We start from the raw sequence: 14,748 nt of genomic DNA, 5'->3' as shown, positions 1-14,748 counted from the left end.
ATGGGCAGTGTTCCAGCAGCACAAAGTCATTCAAAAGAATTCTCTAGCGGCATGGAATACAACACACACACACACACACACACACACACAAGGCAATAGCGGAGTTGGGATAAAGGGCATTAGGTTGACTGTGTTTTGTTAGGGTCAGGGAGGAATCCGACCGAGCTAAAGAGGAGGAGGCCGGATGGGCTGGCTGGTGCTAACTAGGCGTGCCTGTTTGGCCCGGGACTACAAGAGCGGAGCGCCGCGTACGAGTGGCGAAGCCCTGACACTGGCAAAGACAGAAGGAGTCTTCTGACCTACACCTATAATCACATTTTCTTGTTGGACATGCTTTCTCCCCTACAACTAACAATGTCTTACTCTTGTCTTTGCTGCTCTGTTCAGCTCTTCCTACTTTCCTACTGACTGTTTCCCACCCACCTAGTCAACTTTTATTCAACATTTGTTCTTTTCATCTAGACTTTAAATTTATTTACTCTTCACCATCTATTCATATGCTTTCAGTTTGAATGAAAGTGAGCAAGTGATTTCTAGCATGCTAGCCGTGTTAATGAATGATAGCGACCATGCAAAGTTTGCTCCAGTCGAAGAATAGCTTGTTTCTCTATGAATGGGACTGTTGTGTAAACTTCTCCTTTGAAACTGCTTTATCCTCTTTACTCTGAAGCTAAAATTTTTAGCACGGTTTCTCGGGCTTGTATAATCTGACGTGATAAAAAAAAGCTGGGTGATAATCTGGTCTTTTCTCTGGAACTGAACATTTAAAACATTGAGCAGCTCTGTGACGTCCACCAGGAAAGCCAGGTCAGAAAGCCATTTCTTATCCATGGGCTCTTGAATACTACCAATCTTGCTTTCCTGAAAAGCTCTGATCTCATCACGCAGATCAAAAAATCTCCTGAGAACTTTTCCTCTGCTCAGCCATCTAACCTCCTGGTGGTACAACACATCACCATATTGTGCATCCATCTCATCCAACAATACCTTGAACTGCAGGTGAGAGAGCGCCTTGGAGCGGCATCACGTCCACAAACCCGATGGATTGGGCACATAGCTGTTCTTGATGTAAAATACAAGAAATCTGATAGCTGGCCCGTGTGGCACTTTCTTGAGCTGATGAAGGACATAGCAGTGCGCTCTGCTCAGATCGAAGTTTAGCAAGCAGCTCGTTAGCCTTCTGTTTTATGCCTCGCCGCTGTCCTTTGAGAAAGCTGAAGAACATTTTGTTTCATAATGACGGATTTTGTACTCTTTCAAAACAGCAACTGACTGCTTGCAAACTAGACACACTGCCTTTGAGTTGATTTCAGTAAATAAAAAGTCAACTTGCCAAATCTTTTAAAATTTCCTCTTGTCTGTGTGCCAGTGCCTGGATCTCTCCACTATTACCTGTTTGTTGACTGTCGCAATGCATGCTGGCCTTGAAGTACGCATGTACATTAAATAAAATTCTGATTCTTATTCTCTACATTTAATTTCAATTTACATTTTTTGTAGCTCAAAATTAAAATTAATAAAAAAATTAAATTAGAAATGAAGATCAGCATCAATCAAATCCCCTCCCCTCCCCCCCATATGGCATGGCGGGCCAAATCAAAAGTCACCATCTCTGTTCTAACTGTTGTAGTAGCACGTAGTCATTTGAACTAATGTCACAGTAGCACGTAGTCATTCGAACTAAGGTTCAAGAAGCGCATAATAATTCTAAATACTGTTGTAGTAGCACCTAGTCATTCGAACTAATGTGACATTAGCGCAAAGTCATTCAAAAGAATGTTCTAGCAGCATGGAATACAACACACACACACACACACACACACACACACACACACACACACACACACAAGGCTATAGCGGAGCCTATAGTCAGGCGCGCTGTGCTTTACACGGCCCCCAACGCGCTCTGCTTCCGATACTACACACACCACTCGACAGCTGCAAAGACATCAGGCTCGTTCCCAAGGCTCCTCTTTAACTCGGCCCAGAACGCATACGACGGCCGTGCCTGCTTTTCGCCCGTTTTTACACACCACATCGCACGAAATGCGCAGCCCGCCGGCTTGAGTACAACGCGCGCCGCGCCTTTTCATGTCCGCTGCACGAGACTGTTGCTCTCTAGCCGGCCAGGCCGGGCCACGGGGGAAACGAGAAAGCCCGTCCTCGCTCAGCGTGTGCTTCAACGTTTTGAATCTCGTCTTGCTAGTGGGATTTTCACCGAAAAATGCCATGAGAAAACACATCTGAGAGCGCGCCGCGTCCGTGCATTCATTCAGGGGCGCCCGAGTTGAGTCTACAACGCTCTCATATCTGTTTTTAAGACCAGCCCCCGGCCGCGAGGAGGGAGGTTCCTGTGTTACACACTAACGTACAGTGTACGACTCGTGTATTCTACGTAGTTCCAAGAGAGATGGCAGAAGTCGCACCCGCTCCCGCCGCCGCGCCGGCCAAAGCGCCCAAGAAGAAAGCAGCTTCGAGAGCAAAAAAAGCCGGCCCTAGCGTCGGCGAGCTGATCGTCAAAGCCGTTTCCTCGTCTAAGGAGAGGAGCGGCGTGTCTCTCGCTGCTCTGAAGAAAGCGCTGGCTGCCGGCGGATACGATGTGGAGAAGAACAACTCCCGCGTCAAGATCGCCGTTAAGGGTCTCGTGACTAAAGGCACTCTGGTGCAGACCAAAGGGACCGGCGCGTCTGGCTCTTTCAAGCTGAACAAGAAGCAGACCGAATCCAAGAAGCCCGTGAAGAAAGCCGCGCCCAAAGCGAAAAAGCCCGCCGCTACTAAGAAGCCCAAGAAGGTAGCGGCCAAGAAACCCGCCGCCGCGGCCAAGAAGTCTCCTAAGAAGGCGAAGAAGCCCACAGCCGCCGCAAAGAAAGCCACCAAGAGCCCGAAGAAGGCGAAAAAGCCCGCGACCCCTAAAAAGGCAGCCAAGAGCCCCAAGAAAGCGAAAGCTGTCAAGCCCAAGACCACAAAGCCTAAAGCGGCAAAGGCGAAGAAGGCAGCACCCAAAAAGAAGTAAAGACGTTTGTTTCTTTCATGCTTTTGTTCCTTAAACGGCTCTTTTAAGAGCCACCCATATTTTCCTTTAAAGAGCGACAATTCATTTTCAGTCAAGCTTTATGGAATCAAAGCAATACACGTTAGAAACATTCAATAGTATGGATACACATATCTGCTACATATGTACACATAACCACACGCTGATACTGATTTTAGTACAGTAGGATAGAATCCTGATCGTGATTCCTAAACGTCATTCCTGATCTCCAAAACGATCACAGAATATGTAGGATAACATATTGATACATAATAAATCAATGTTAATGATAAGAATAAATAAATTCAGTATATAGTTGTTACTTCGTGTTTTGTATGAATATTCCCTTCTGTCTGTTTTCATTCGCGCTCTCGCTCTCTCTCACCCACACACGCACAAACAGGGGTGGGAGGGTTGACGCTGGAATTCGACGGCCTGTTTATGATTGGCTAATGCGCCACTGCGTTCTTAGCGAATAAGAGAGTGGCCGTTTTGTCTATATCACGGAGAGCTCGGGGTGTAACGTTCATTTCGGAGTTGTTCATAAAACAGATTGGAGTATCAAGATGAGTGGCAGAGGAAAAACCGGCGGAAAGGCTAGAGCTAAGGCCAAGACTCGTTCATCCAGGGCTGGACTTCAGTTCCCCGTGGGACGTGTGCACAGGCTTCTGCGTAAAGGCAACTATGCCGAGCGCGTCGGTGCCGGCGCTCCGGTCTACCTGGCCGCAGTGTTGGAGTATCTGACCGCTGAGATCCTGGAGTTGGCCGGTAACGCCGCCCGTGACAATAAGAAGACCCGTATCATTCCCCGCCACTTGCAGCTCGCCGTGCGTAACGACGAGGAGCTGAACAAACTGCTCGGCGGAGTGACCATCGCTCAGGGTGGTGTGCTACCGAACATTCAGGCTGTGCTTCTGCCTAAAAAGACAGAGAAGGCCGTTAAGACCAAGTAAACTCGTCCACCGCTGCTTTGTCAGTACCCAAAGGCTCTTTTAAGAGCCACCATCTCTGCTTCAAAAGTGCAGTTTTTACACCCGTTTTTCTACTGAAGTCAGCACGTTTATTAATAATAATAGCGGTAGTTAGCCTGTTGCTAAAATGAAATCTAAGGGGTGAAAGTGCACTTCTAAGACAGCATATTTGTAAATAAAAAAGGACTCGATAATTTTCTAGTCATGATTTGATACCATATTTAAGTAATGACTATAAGAACTATAATAGCAGTTAGCGTGCTGATTAAATGAAGTCCGAGGAGTGAAAATGGTTTGTGACGGCGTTGTGTGTGTTCCTAATGAACAAAGCAGAGAGCGCGCCAATAGAATTGTGGCGGGCGTCTTGTGTTTCGAACGGAGGCAGAGAAGACGGTCCAATAGTCAACAGGTGACGTAAAACGTTCTATCGAATAGCAGACGAGCGCGTTCGAGACGCCCAATCAGCGCAGGGTGGCGTTATGGCTTAAAAAGGCCGCGTTCGAGCGCGCCGTTTATTCTGTTTTTCTATCCGTGAAGTGCAGAGCTCGACACTATGGCAAGAACCAAGCAGACCGCCCGTAAGTCCACCGGTGGCAAGGCGCCAAGGAAGCAGCTCGCTACTAAGGCTGCTCGCAAGAGTGCGCCGGCTACCGGCGGCGTGAAGAAGCCTCACCGTTACAGGCCCGGCACCGTGGCTCTGAGGGAGATCCGTCGTTATCAGAAGTCTACTGAGCTGCTCATCCGCAAGCTGCCCTTCCAGCGCCTGGTGCGAGAAATCGCTCAGGACTTCAAGACCGACTTGCGTTTCCAGAGCTCGGCCGTCATGGCCCTGCAGGAGGCGAGCGAGGCATACCTGGTCGGTCTGTTCGAGGACACCAATCTGTGCGCTATCCACGCCAAGAGAGTGACCATCATGCCCAAGGATATTCAGCTGGCCCGCCGTATTCGCGGAGAACGCGCTTAAACCACAACTCCGTCTAATAAACACAAAGGCTCTTTTAAGAGCCACTTCCTCGTCTCACAAAACAGCAAATTTTCTTTCTTGGGCAGTTTAAGTATTAGAACGTGGTACAGAGAGAGAAGGAACAGTAATAATAATGTTTGTATATATGTATGTGTGTGTAAATGAAGTGCACGGCTTTCTTTTTTTTATCAACATTATAGAAAGGTTGGTTATTTATTTTGCATTTTCATGATAAATATAGTCCTATGAGTATTACGTAATGTTTGTTTTTATAGATGAGCCGTTAATTGTGGTTATGTCCGAACAATACAATGCACAGGAATGAGCTGTGTCATTAAAATAGCTCAAACTTACCTTCTGTTTCGGGCGGCGTTGTGCTGGATGGAGCTTGACTGCCCCCGTGTGTCCAAACTCGGGAACGGCAATTTTCTAGAAGCGGATTTTAGGGCAAGAGCTATTACATCATACATACATTTCATCCATCATCCCTTTTGTCCCGTCCATGATAATTGTTTTTGTAATTTAATGATTGTAGACATGACCTCATCTTTGAAATCTTATTCCCTATTTGTGGATATTCTCTCTCTCTCTCTCTCTCTCTCTCTCTCTCTCTCTCTCTCTCTCATATATATATATGTCCACTGTATTAAATATTATTTAATGTGTAAAACGAGTTAGAAGACGGTTTTAGTAGAAACATATAAGTATCACTTTCATTCAAACTGAAAGCATATGAATAGATGGTGAAGAGTAAATAAATTTAAAGTCTAGATGAAAAGAACAAATGTTGAATAAAAGTTGACTAGGTGGGTGGGAAACAGTCAGTAGGAAAGTAGGAAGAGCTGAACAGAGCAGCAAAGATAAGAGTAAGACATTGTTAGTTGTAGGGGAGAAAGCATGTCCAACAAGAAAATGTGATTATAGGTGTAGGTCAGAAGACTCCTTCTGTCTTTGCCAGTGTCAGGGCTTCGCCACTCGTACGCAGCGCTCCGCTCTTGTAGTCCCGGGCCAAACAGGCACGCCTAGTTAGCACCAGCCAGCCCATCCGGCCTCCTCCTCTTTAGCTCGGTCGGATTCCTCCCTGACCCTAACGAGCACAGTCACCCTAATGCCCTTTATCCCAACTCCGCTATAGCCTTGTGTGTGTGTGTGTGTGTGTGTTGTATTCCATGCTGCTAGAGCATTCTTTTGAATGACTTTGTGCTGCTGGAACACTGTTTTGGATGACATGTTACTACAACAGTATTTAGAACTTTTACGTGCTTCTAGAACCTTAGTTTGAATTTCTACGTGTTACTAGAATACCATTTTCAGTTACTTCCTGTTGCTAGTCTTAATATGAATAACTTTGTGCTGCTAAAGCCCCATTTTGCATTGCTCAGATTATACAAGCCCGAGAAACCGTGCTACAACCCTGTTGAGATTTACTCATCTCTGCATTTATCAGACTGCTAGAATTACCCAAAAGCCTGAACATTCATGGGAGAGCAGCACTTCAGAAGTGCCCCCCCCTCTCTCTCACTCACACACACAGCAAGAGAGAAAGCGAAAGAAAATTGATTGCTCTTTGTATGAAAAGTGGGTGGCTCTTAAAAGAGCCGTTGGGTTGATGAAGACGGCGTTAACGCGCTTTACTTGGAGCTGGTGTACTTGGTGACGGCCTTTGTGCCCTCGGACACGGCGTGCTTGGCCAGCTCGCCGGGAAGCAACAGGCGCACGGCGGTCTGGATCTCCCTGGAGGTGATAGTAGAGCGCTTGTTGTAGTGAGCCAGACGAGAAGACTCACCGGCGATGCGCTCAAAAATATCATTCACGAAGGAGTTCATGATGCCCATGGCCTTGGATGAGATGCCGGTGTCAGGATGCACCTGCTTCAGGACCTTGTACACGTAGATGGCGTAACTCTCCTTCCGGGACTTTCTGCGCTTCTTGCCTCCTTTGCCGGCCGTCTTGGTCACGGCTTTCTTTGATCCCTTCTTGGGCGCGGTCTTGGCTGGATCGGGCATAATGCTGCTTCTCGAATAAACGAACAGAAAATGACTAACGCCCGCCTCGCGCCCGCTCTATTTACAGACCCACATGCTAATGACGTCCACACAAGACACCTTTTTTTGATTGGCCAAAATTCGATACCTCCTCCTGCATGGCGCCTCCTACTGCTCCTCCCTCCTCCGCTACGCTTTGTTTCCCTTCCCGCCGTTGTATTTACAGTGCAACGTGCACTATGAAAAAACAATTGGCTTGAAAAAAATTATACACACACACACATTATATATATATATATATATATATATATATATATATATATATATATATATATATATATATATATATATATATATAGAGGGAGAGAGAGAGAGAGAGAGAGAGAGAGAGAGAGAGAGAGAGAAAGAGAAAGAAACGCGGAAGTAAGTTTCTACTAAAACCGTCTTGTAACTCATTTTAAACACGTTATAATATTTAATACTGTGCATATAAATGTATAAAAAAAATAAAGTGTGCAAAAAAACAAAAATAAATTCTCTTTTTATGTACACAGATAGTTCTTATCTATCACTTTTACTACTTGTGTAGAGCGTTTGATACCTTATGCTTGAAAAAACAGAAAAAACTTTTGACTTCCCCCACTTCTCTCTCTTATATATATATATGCATGCATGCGTGCGAGAAAGAGAAATATAGAAGTTTCTACTAAAATCATCTTCTAAATTGTTTTAATCAAACAAGTTACAATATTTAATATATATGTATCTAATATTGTATACTGTACGATATTATATATAATACAATATTTAATATATATATGGAGTTATATATATATATATATATATATATATATATATATATATAAAAAAGAGAGAGAGAGAATTATTACAAAAAAATACAAATAGATCTATCACTTATGCTACTGCTGCACAGCGTTTGATGCTTTATGTTTCACGAAAGAAAAAGCCCCCCACGGAACAGCTCTTTTTCTAGACATGTGGGTGGCTCTTAAAAGAGCCGTTGTGTTCGCGTCGTTCGGTGTTAGAGCGTCTAACCCCCGAAGCCGTACAGGGTGCGTCCCTGGCGTTTCAGGGCGTACACCACATCCATGGCGGTCACGGTCTTTCTCTTGGCATGCTCGGTGTAGGTGACGGCGTCGCGGATCACGTTCTCCAGGAACACTTTCAGCACACCGCGAGTCTCTTCATAGATCAGACCAGAAATACGCTTTACACCACCACGGCGAGCCAGACGGCGAATAGCCGGCTTGGTGATTCCCTGGATGTTATCGCGAAGCACCTTACGATGGCGCTTTGCGCCTCCTTTGCCGAGTCCTTTACCACCCTTGCCTCTTCCAGACATGATGCTGCTCCCGAAGTCAAGTCACTCAATAAAACTTCTCGCGCAGCGCCCACCTATTTATCCACACTCGACAGGACCTAGTTGAGAACAGGCGAGGAGGCGGGCCTAACGCCAACGGTCACACAATAGCTCTCTTTTTCTAAAACAAACACTAGGCACTGCTTTTCACCTGCTAACGTCTTCTTCTTCCCCATTCTCTCTCTCTCTAATCACTGGCCTTCTCTTTTCACATTTCCATTTTCACTATCTGTGTTACAGTCGATGTACACACTGTGTTTGAACCTAAATGTCATGCATCAACCAAAACTGCGCTTCCAGAATGACGGCTGAGCTTAAGATTGGCAAAATATGTCGCAGCAGTTGCATTCGTCAAATAAACTATGAGCAATTAAGTAGTGCCAATGAGATAATTACAGCAATGCGTAATGTCCAATAAGCTCAAAAAGAGTCGGACTCCTCGCACACTTTATTCTACTTGGCCAATCAAACACAATTATGAACTGGGATTCTGATAGTTGTGCGCCTTTAACTCACTGTGTACAAAAATGAGGTCAGCTATATAGACAACAATTTTCATTACGTATTTAATTACTTCGATTGAGGTCATTATTAGAAGTAGTAGTAGTAATAGTAAAATACCTACAACCTACCTTCTGTTTTAGGCGGCGTGTGTTGTGCTGGATGGAACATGACTGCCCTCGTGTGGCCAAACTCGGGAACGGCAATTTCCCAAAAATTGCAGTATTCTCTTATTAAGCTTTTAATAGCGGTGTTTAGAAGTCTATATTTGTATTATTTGGCAAATAGTGGGGTAAGAAGTAATAGATGCTATGGACATTCATGTTTCTCTCACCACTGGGGCAGAGGTGGCTTAGTGGTTAAGGCTCTGGTTTACTGATCAGAAGGTCAGGTCACCATATCATGACCCTGTGCTCTGACCCCAGCTTCCTGACATGTTGGGGTATGTGAAGAAAACAATTTCACTGTGCTCTACTGCATATGTGACCAATAAAGACTCATTATGTAGACTTATAAATGACATTTTTAATTCTAAATCAGCTGCTAAACGATGTGCAGACTAAATTATGTGCAGATGTAAAAACAAAATGCTAAACACATTCTCTATTTGTGTGTGTGGTTTTTTGTACTGTATGTGTATTTCATCAGTGTTGCTATGAGCTTATTAATAATAATAATAATAATAATAATAATAATAATAATAATAATAATAATAATAATAACGCAACTCATCAGTGTTATTACTGTGCATTGTCTAGTTTTCACGTATCAAGGACAATACACGGAGCTTCTGAACTGTTTAACAGCATTATTATTATTATTATTATTATTATTATTATTATTATTATTACTATTACTATTAGTTGGCCAATTATTTTTTTGATTAATCGTATGGGGTGGAGCGAACTTTCAGTACCATTTGTTTTTGTTTATTTAATATAAAGTCCACAGACTGAGTGTAACAAATATAAACTTCACAGTAAAACTTTACACAACTGTTTGTACAAAACAGAAAAGAACCCAACACACACACACACACACACACACACACACACACACACACACACACACACCAGAATATATATTATTAATTTAGGACTATAGTTTAATTCGGTGCTTTTTGTGCATCTATTAAAAAAAAATAATGCATAAATACTATATATATATATATATATATATATATATATATATATATATATATATATATATATATATATATATATATATATATAGTCCTAAATGAATAATAAAAACTCACTTTCACTGCACCTTGTGGTTTCTGTTCCTCACTGTCTTTAGACATTATTTTACTTTTGATCATAATGTTTGAATTAGACATTACAGATCTTACTCGCGCTACACTCTGTATCAGCGCGTCTACACCGCGCGTGACCAGCAACTTGTCCTCGTTACTAACATGTCACTTCCGACAGAATTTACACTGCAAGCGCGCAGATACAGCATATAATGACAAACTTAAATTAAACTAAACCTTTTGAACAGCTTGCACCAGTTTCCCCTGCCCCTTACACACAGTGGAGCATTTTGGATATAAACATAAGTTCAATTCAATTAAATTTTATTTGTATAGTGCTTTTTACAATAGACATTGTCTCAAAGCAGCTTTACAGAAATATCAACATGGTATACAGATATTAAAGGTGCGAATTTATCCCAACTGAGCAAGCCACTGAGTGGCGACGGTGGCAAGGAAAAACTCCCTAAGATGTTTTAAGAGGAAGAAAGACTGGGAGGAACCCGACTCAGAAGGAACCCGTCCTCATCTGGGTAACAACAGATATTGTGAAAAAGTTCATTATGGATTCATATGAAGTCTGTATGGCCTTAGGAGCAGCCGTAATCACACGAGTTGAAATTCATGTTAGATGCTCTGTTGTCATCGATAGCAAAGTAAGCAGGATAATTGTTAGTGTAAAGAAGATTGTACTGCTATTCCTCCTAAGGCCACATCGACTGGAGGGGAGAAGAGAACATATTTATTCATTAATTTATCTTACACAAAATTTTATTTTCATTAATAGTTTGTTTACGTACACACAGACACACACACACATGCACACGCACACGCACGCACACACACACACACACACACACACACACACACACACACACACACACACAGTCGGGGCCAAAAGTCTGAGAGCACTAGTGGAAAATGTTTCTATTTTGCATTTTTTTATTATTTAATTTTAGAATTTTCATTCGAAATTGTATTATTGACTACAACTTCAGTAAAAAAAAAAAAAAAAAAAAGTAGAATCTTTAAAATATTTACAAGAGATTCAGAGTTTCTTAATGTTTACAGTTGCAGAATTTAAATATATATATATATATATATATATATATATATATATATATATATATATATATATATATATATATATATATATATATATCCAAAATATTAAACATTTACTTTCTTTGTTTTAAATATTAATAAATTCTAAAACCTATTTATTTCAAAATGTAAGAGAAAAAAAATCCAGATTTTCAATGTGGTCTCAGACATTGTGTGTGTGTGTGTGTGTGTGTGTGTGTGTGTGTGTGTGTGTATTTCTGTATTCTACTATACTGTATTCTTACCTTGCTGATGGGTCAGAATTGACTGCAATGAGAAAATGCATATCCCTGCGCAAAAAATATATACATTATAGGAACATTTGATAGGTTGTGTTTTTAATCTATAAAAGGTATTGTCTTTTTAAATGATGACAATTTACAAGTGATATTAAATCAATCATAGTGTACTGTAAAATGAGGTTTTTAAAAATACTTGAAATCTGTTTGATACTTGAAATCAGAATTTCTTACCTTCTTTGACATAGATCAGAAAGTCATTTCTTTGACCCTTTAAACTCTGAGCTGTCCACTTGGTGTATCACTAAATGGTTATTTAGTTTATTTAAAAGGCAAATGCACTTTGTGTTCTTCAAATGCAAATAAGTTTGACTCAAACGACAGTCTACAGTAAAGTTTAAAAAAAAACGAAGCAAAAAGCTTCCATTTGCATTTTATACATACATAAATATATACATATATAATATAGGTATAGGTTTTATCCAGCGAGATAACTGATTTATGAATCAATGTCTGATTCATAAAAACTGTTGTACAAATGTGTGACGCAAAAGCAAAAATGTCAGGCTAAAACTGATGTGACGGATCATCCAGCGTTCCCTTTAGTCATCTGATGATGCATTTATAATAGATTCTCCTTCAAACATTGTTTAATTGACTTTCAGAGTTAAGAAGTTTTCATTTTTGGCAATGAGACACAGAATCATTACTGTGACAAAACATTAATAACTTCTCCATCTGAACTGTTAAAATGTGCAGATTCATTGTATTTCAATATGAAACTGTTCTCAAAAAATAGTAGACACCAGGATAATATTCATTAATAATAGCACCTAATATTCATTAGCATTGAATTTATTAAAACACTGTGCTATTCTATCACACACCTTTGAATCATGTTAATTTAAATACTCTAGTTATAGCACCTGTCAGTGCCAACATCCCCACAAGATTTCATAATGTAATGGGTTTACATTAATACTACATGAATCGATCACGCTCACTTTATATAAATCAATCTTGTAATTAGAAACTTGTGTAAATTAAGCTTAGCATAAGCAGTGAAATCGTGTTTTGATGAGAAATTTAATATTTCTTTGTAAACTATAAATCATATTTTTTCTCAAATCTAGTCTACCGCATGTTCCATGTTTTGTTGAAACATTGTAATTGTAAAACGACATTGGTTATGAGTAAGGAGCTATATAAATTACACATATTATTATTATTATTATTATTATTATTAATAATAATAATAATAATAATAATAATAATAATAATAATAATAATAATAATAATGTATTTTTTTTTATTTATGATATATTTTAACTGTTGAAGCATATGTAATTAAACGGTGATTTCAGTGGTGGTAACACTGTATACAGTGCCTTGAATCCACTTTCAGGTGTTTTGGAGTTCTTAATGATCTGTTTTAGGAAAAATAGTATTTTGAATACATTTTGCATTAGGCTACTCAAAGCAGCTGGAGTGCCGATCTTATTTGCTTCTGCAGGATGTGTTTGAAAAAGAACTTAACTAATTCGTGTGGCAGCTGCGCAATGCATAAAATCATGCAGATACAGGTAAGTATTTCAGTAAGCTTCAGTTAATGTTCACACCAAACATCAGAATCTCAGTGATCTCAGTGATGATGGTATGAATGTTGGTGCCAGACGAGCTGGTTTGAGAATTTTAGAGGCTGATCTGGGATTTTCACAGACAGCAATCTCTTGAGTTTACACAGAATGGTGGAGGAAAAACAAACAACTTGTTGATGAGAGAGGACAGAGGAGAATGGACAGACTGGTTCGAGCTGACAGAAAGGCTATGGTAATGATAATTCTTTACAAGTGTGGGGAGCAGAAAACCCTCTTGCAACATACAATACGTCTAACCAAATGAGGTGGATAAGCTACAACCATATTAATTCCACTCCTGTCTGTGAGCCAAGAACAGGAACCTGAGGCTAGAGTGGGCGTGGACTCACTGGAACTGGACAGTTGAAGCATGGAAAAACATTGCCTGATTTGATGAATCTTGATTTCTGTTGTGACATGTAGATTATAGGGTCAGACATTGACATCAGCAGCATGAACCTGCATTGTGTCAACAGTCCAGACTGCTGCTGGTGGTATAACGGTGTGTAGAATGTTTTCTTTCTATTATGTGATCCTATGTGAACCTTTGCTTTCAGCATATGGTGTGAACCCCTTGGTCAGAAATAACTGAAACTAAACATTTTCCCTGTTTTTACTGCTGATCAGTCCTGCACATCGGCTTGTAAGAATTTTAGCTCGTTTCTCAGAACAGAACAGCTTCAACTCTGGAATGCTGGTGATTTTCCTGACATGAACTGCTTGCTTGAGGTCCTTCCACAACATTTCTATTGGATTAAGGTCAGGACATTGACTTGGCAAATTCTGAAACATGAATTTTATTCTCTTTTAACCATACTTTGGTAGACCCTTATGTGCTTTTTGTGCTTAGGGTTGTTGGCCTGCTGCATGACCCACTTTCTCTTGAGATTCAGTTCACAGACAGATGTCCTGAAACTTTCCTTTAGAATTCACTGTTATAATTCAGAATTCATTGTTCCATCCATTATTGAAAGGTTCTTATAAGTAAGGTTCTTATGCTGGAATGTAGTGTTTGCTTTCTCCAAACATAACACTTCTTATTTAAACCAAAAGGTTATATTTTTCCACACAAAACATTTTTCCAAAAGACTTTTCCACGTAATCATTAGCAAACTGCAGATGGACCGCGATGTTCTTTTTGGAGAGCAGTGGTTTTCTCCTTGTAATACTGTAATTCACTCCATTGTTGTTCAGTGTTCTCCTGATGGTGAACTCATGAACATTAACATTAGCCAATGTGAGAGAGGCCTTTGTTTGCTTAGAAGTTACCTGGGTTCCTTTGTAACCTCAGGGACTTTTACATGTCTCACTCTTGGAGTAATTTTGGTTGGTTTCTAATAAACATACTAGGTTCTCTTTTTTGATTAAATTACAGCTAATAGTAACTAGTGACCTAGACGTATTAGGTGTAATTTATGCACTAGTCAAATATTAACCCCACCCCATCCAGTTAATAGTTATAGTTGAAATGAAGCTATCTGGCAGCCCGACATTCAGGTCTCTCCCTCAGCACTTACTGTAGAACAGCGGTGCTACAGAGGCGCAGACCACACGATTCTCTCTCTCTCTCTCTCTCTCTCTCTCTCTCTCACTCAATGTTCCCTAGTTTATAACTTATAACCTTGGTACCCAAAGTTTCCCCCTTTTTAATGTAATTTAGTTCCTTTTAATTTTGTGCCA

The 14,748-nt window shown here is 40.8% G+C and overlaps 4 protein-coding genes across 4 annotated transcripts; 3 read left to right on the top strand and 1 right to left on the bottom strand.

The window, feature by feature from the left end:
* Positions 1-1,798: 1,798 nt before the first annotated feature.
* LOC128629732 (histone H1-like) lies at positions 1,799-3,353 on the top strand. The gene has a single exon (XM_053678482.1). It carries the CDS (start codon positions 2,411-2,413, stop codon positions 3,011-3,013), a length of 603 nt encoding a protein of 200 aa, XP_053534457.1. The 5' UTR covers positions 1,799-2,410; the 3' UTR covers positions 3,014-3,353.
* Positions 3,354-3,597: 244 nt separating this feature from the next.
* On the top strand, positions 3,598-3,984 carry LOC128629615 (histone H2A). The gene has a single exon (XM_053678348.1). The coding sequence runs from the start codon at positions 3,598-3,600 to the stop codon at positions 3,982-3,984; it is 387 nt and encodes a 128-aa protein (XP_053534323.1).
* Positions 3,985-4,355: 371 nt separating this feature from the next.
* LOC128629739 (histone H3) lies at positions 4,356-5,013 on the top strand. The gene has a single exon (XM_053678492.1). The coding sequence runs from the start codon at positions 4,556-4,558 to the stop codon at positions 4,964-4,966; it is 411 nt and encodes a 136-aa protein (XP_053534467.1). The 5' UTR covers positions 4,356-4,555; the 3' UTR covers positions 4,967-5,013.
* Positions 5,014-6,548: 1,535 nt separating this feature from the next.
* On the bottom strand, positions 6,549-7,017 carry LOC128629747 (histone H2B-like). The gene has a single exon (XM_053678499.1). It carries the CDS (start codon positions 6,970-6,972, stop codon positions 6,598-6,600), a length of 375 nt encoding a protein of 124 aa, XP_053534474.1. The 5' UTR covers positions 6,973-7,017; the 3' UTR covers positions 6,549-6,597.
* Positions 7,018-14,748: the final 7,731 nt, after the last annotated feature.

The sequence above is a fragment of the Ictalurus punctatus genome, unplaced genomic scaffold (genome assembly GCF_001660625.3).
Source record: "Ictalurus punctatus breed USDA103 unplaced genomic scaffold, Coco_2.0 Super-Scaffold_100, whole genome shotgun sequence".
Taxonomy (NCBI): Eukaryota; Metazoa; Chordata; class Actinopteri; order Siluriformes; family Ictaluridae; genus Ictalurus; species Ictalurus punctatus.
The sequence above is the reverse complement of the archived record's forward strand: the minus strand, read 5'-3'. Positions and strand labels throughout refer to the sequence as shown.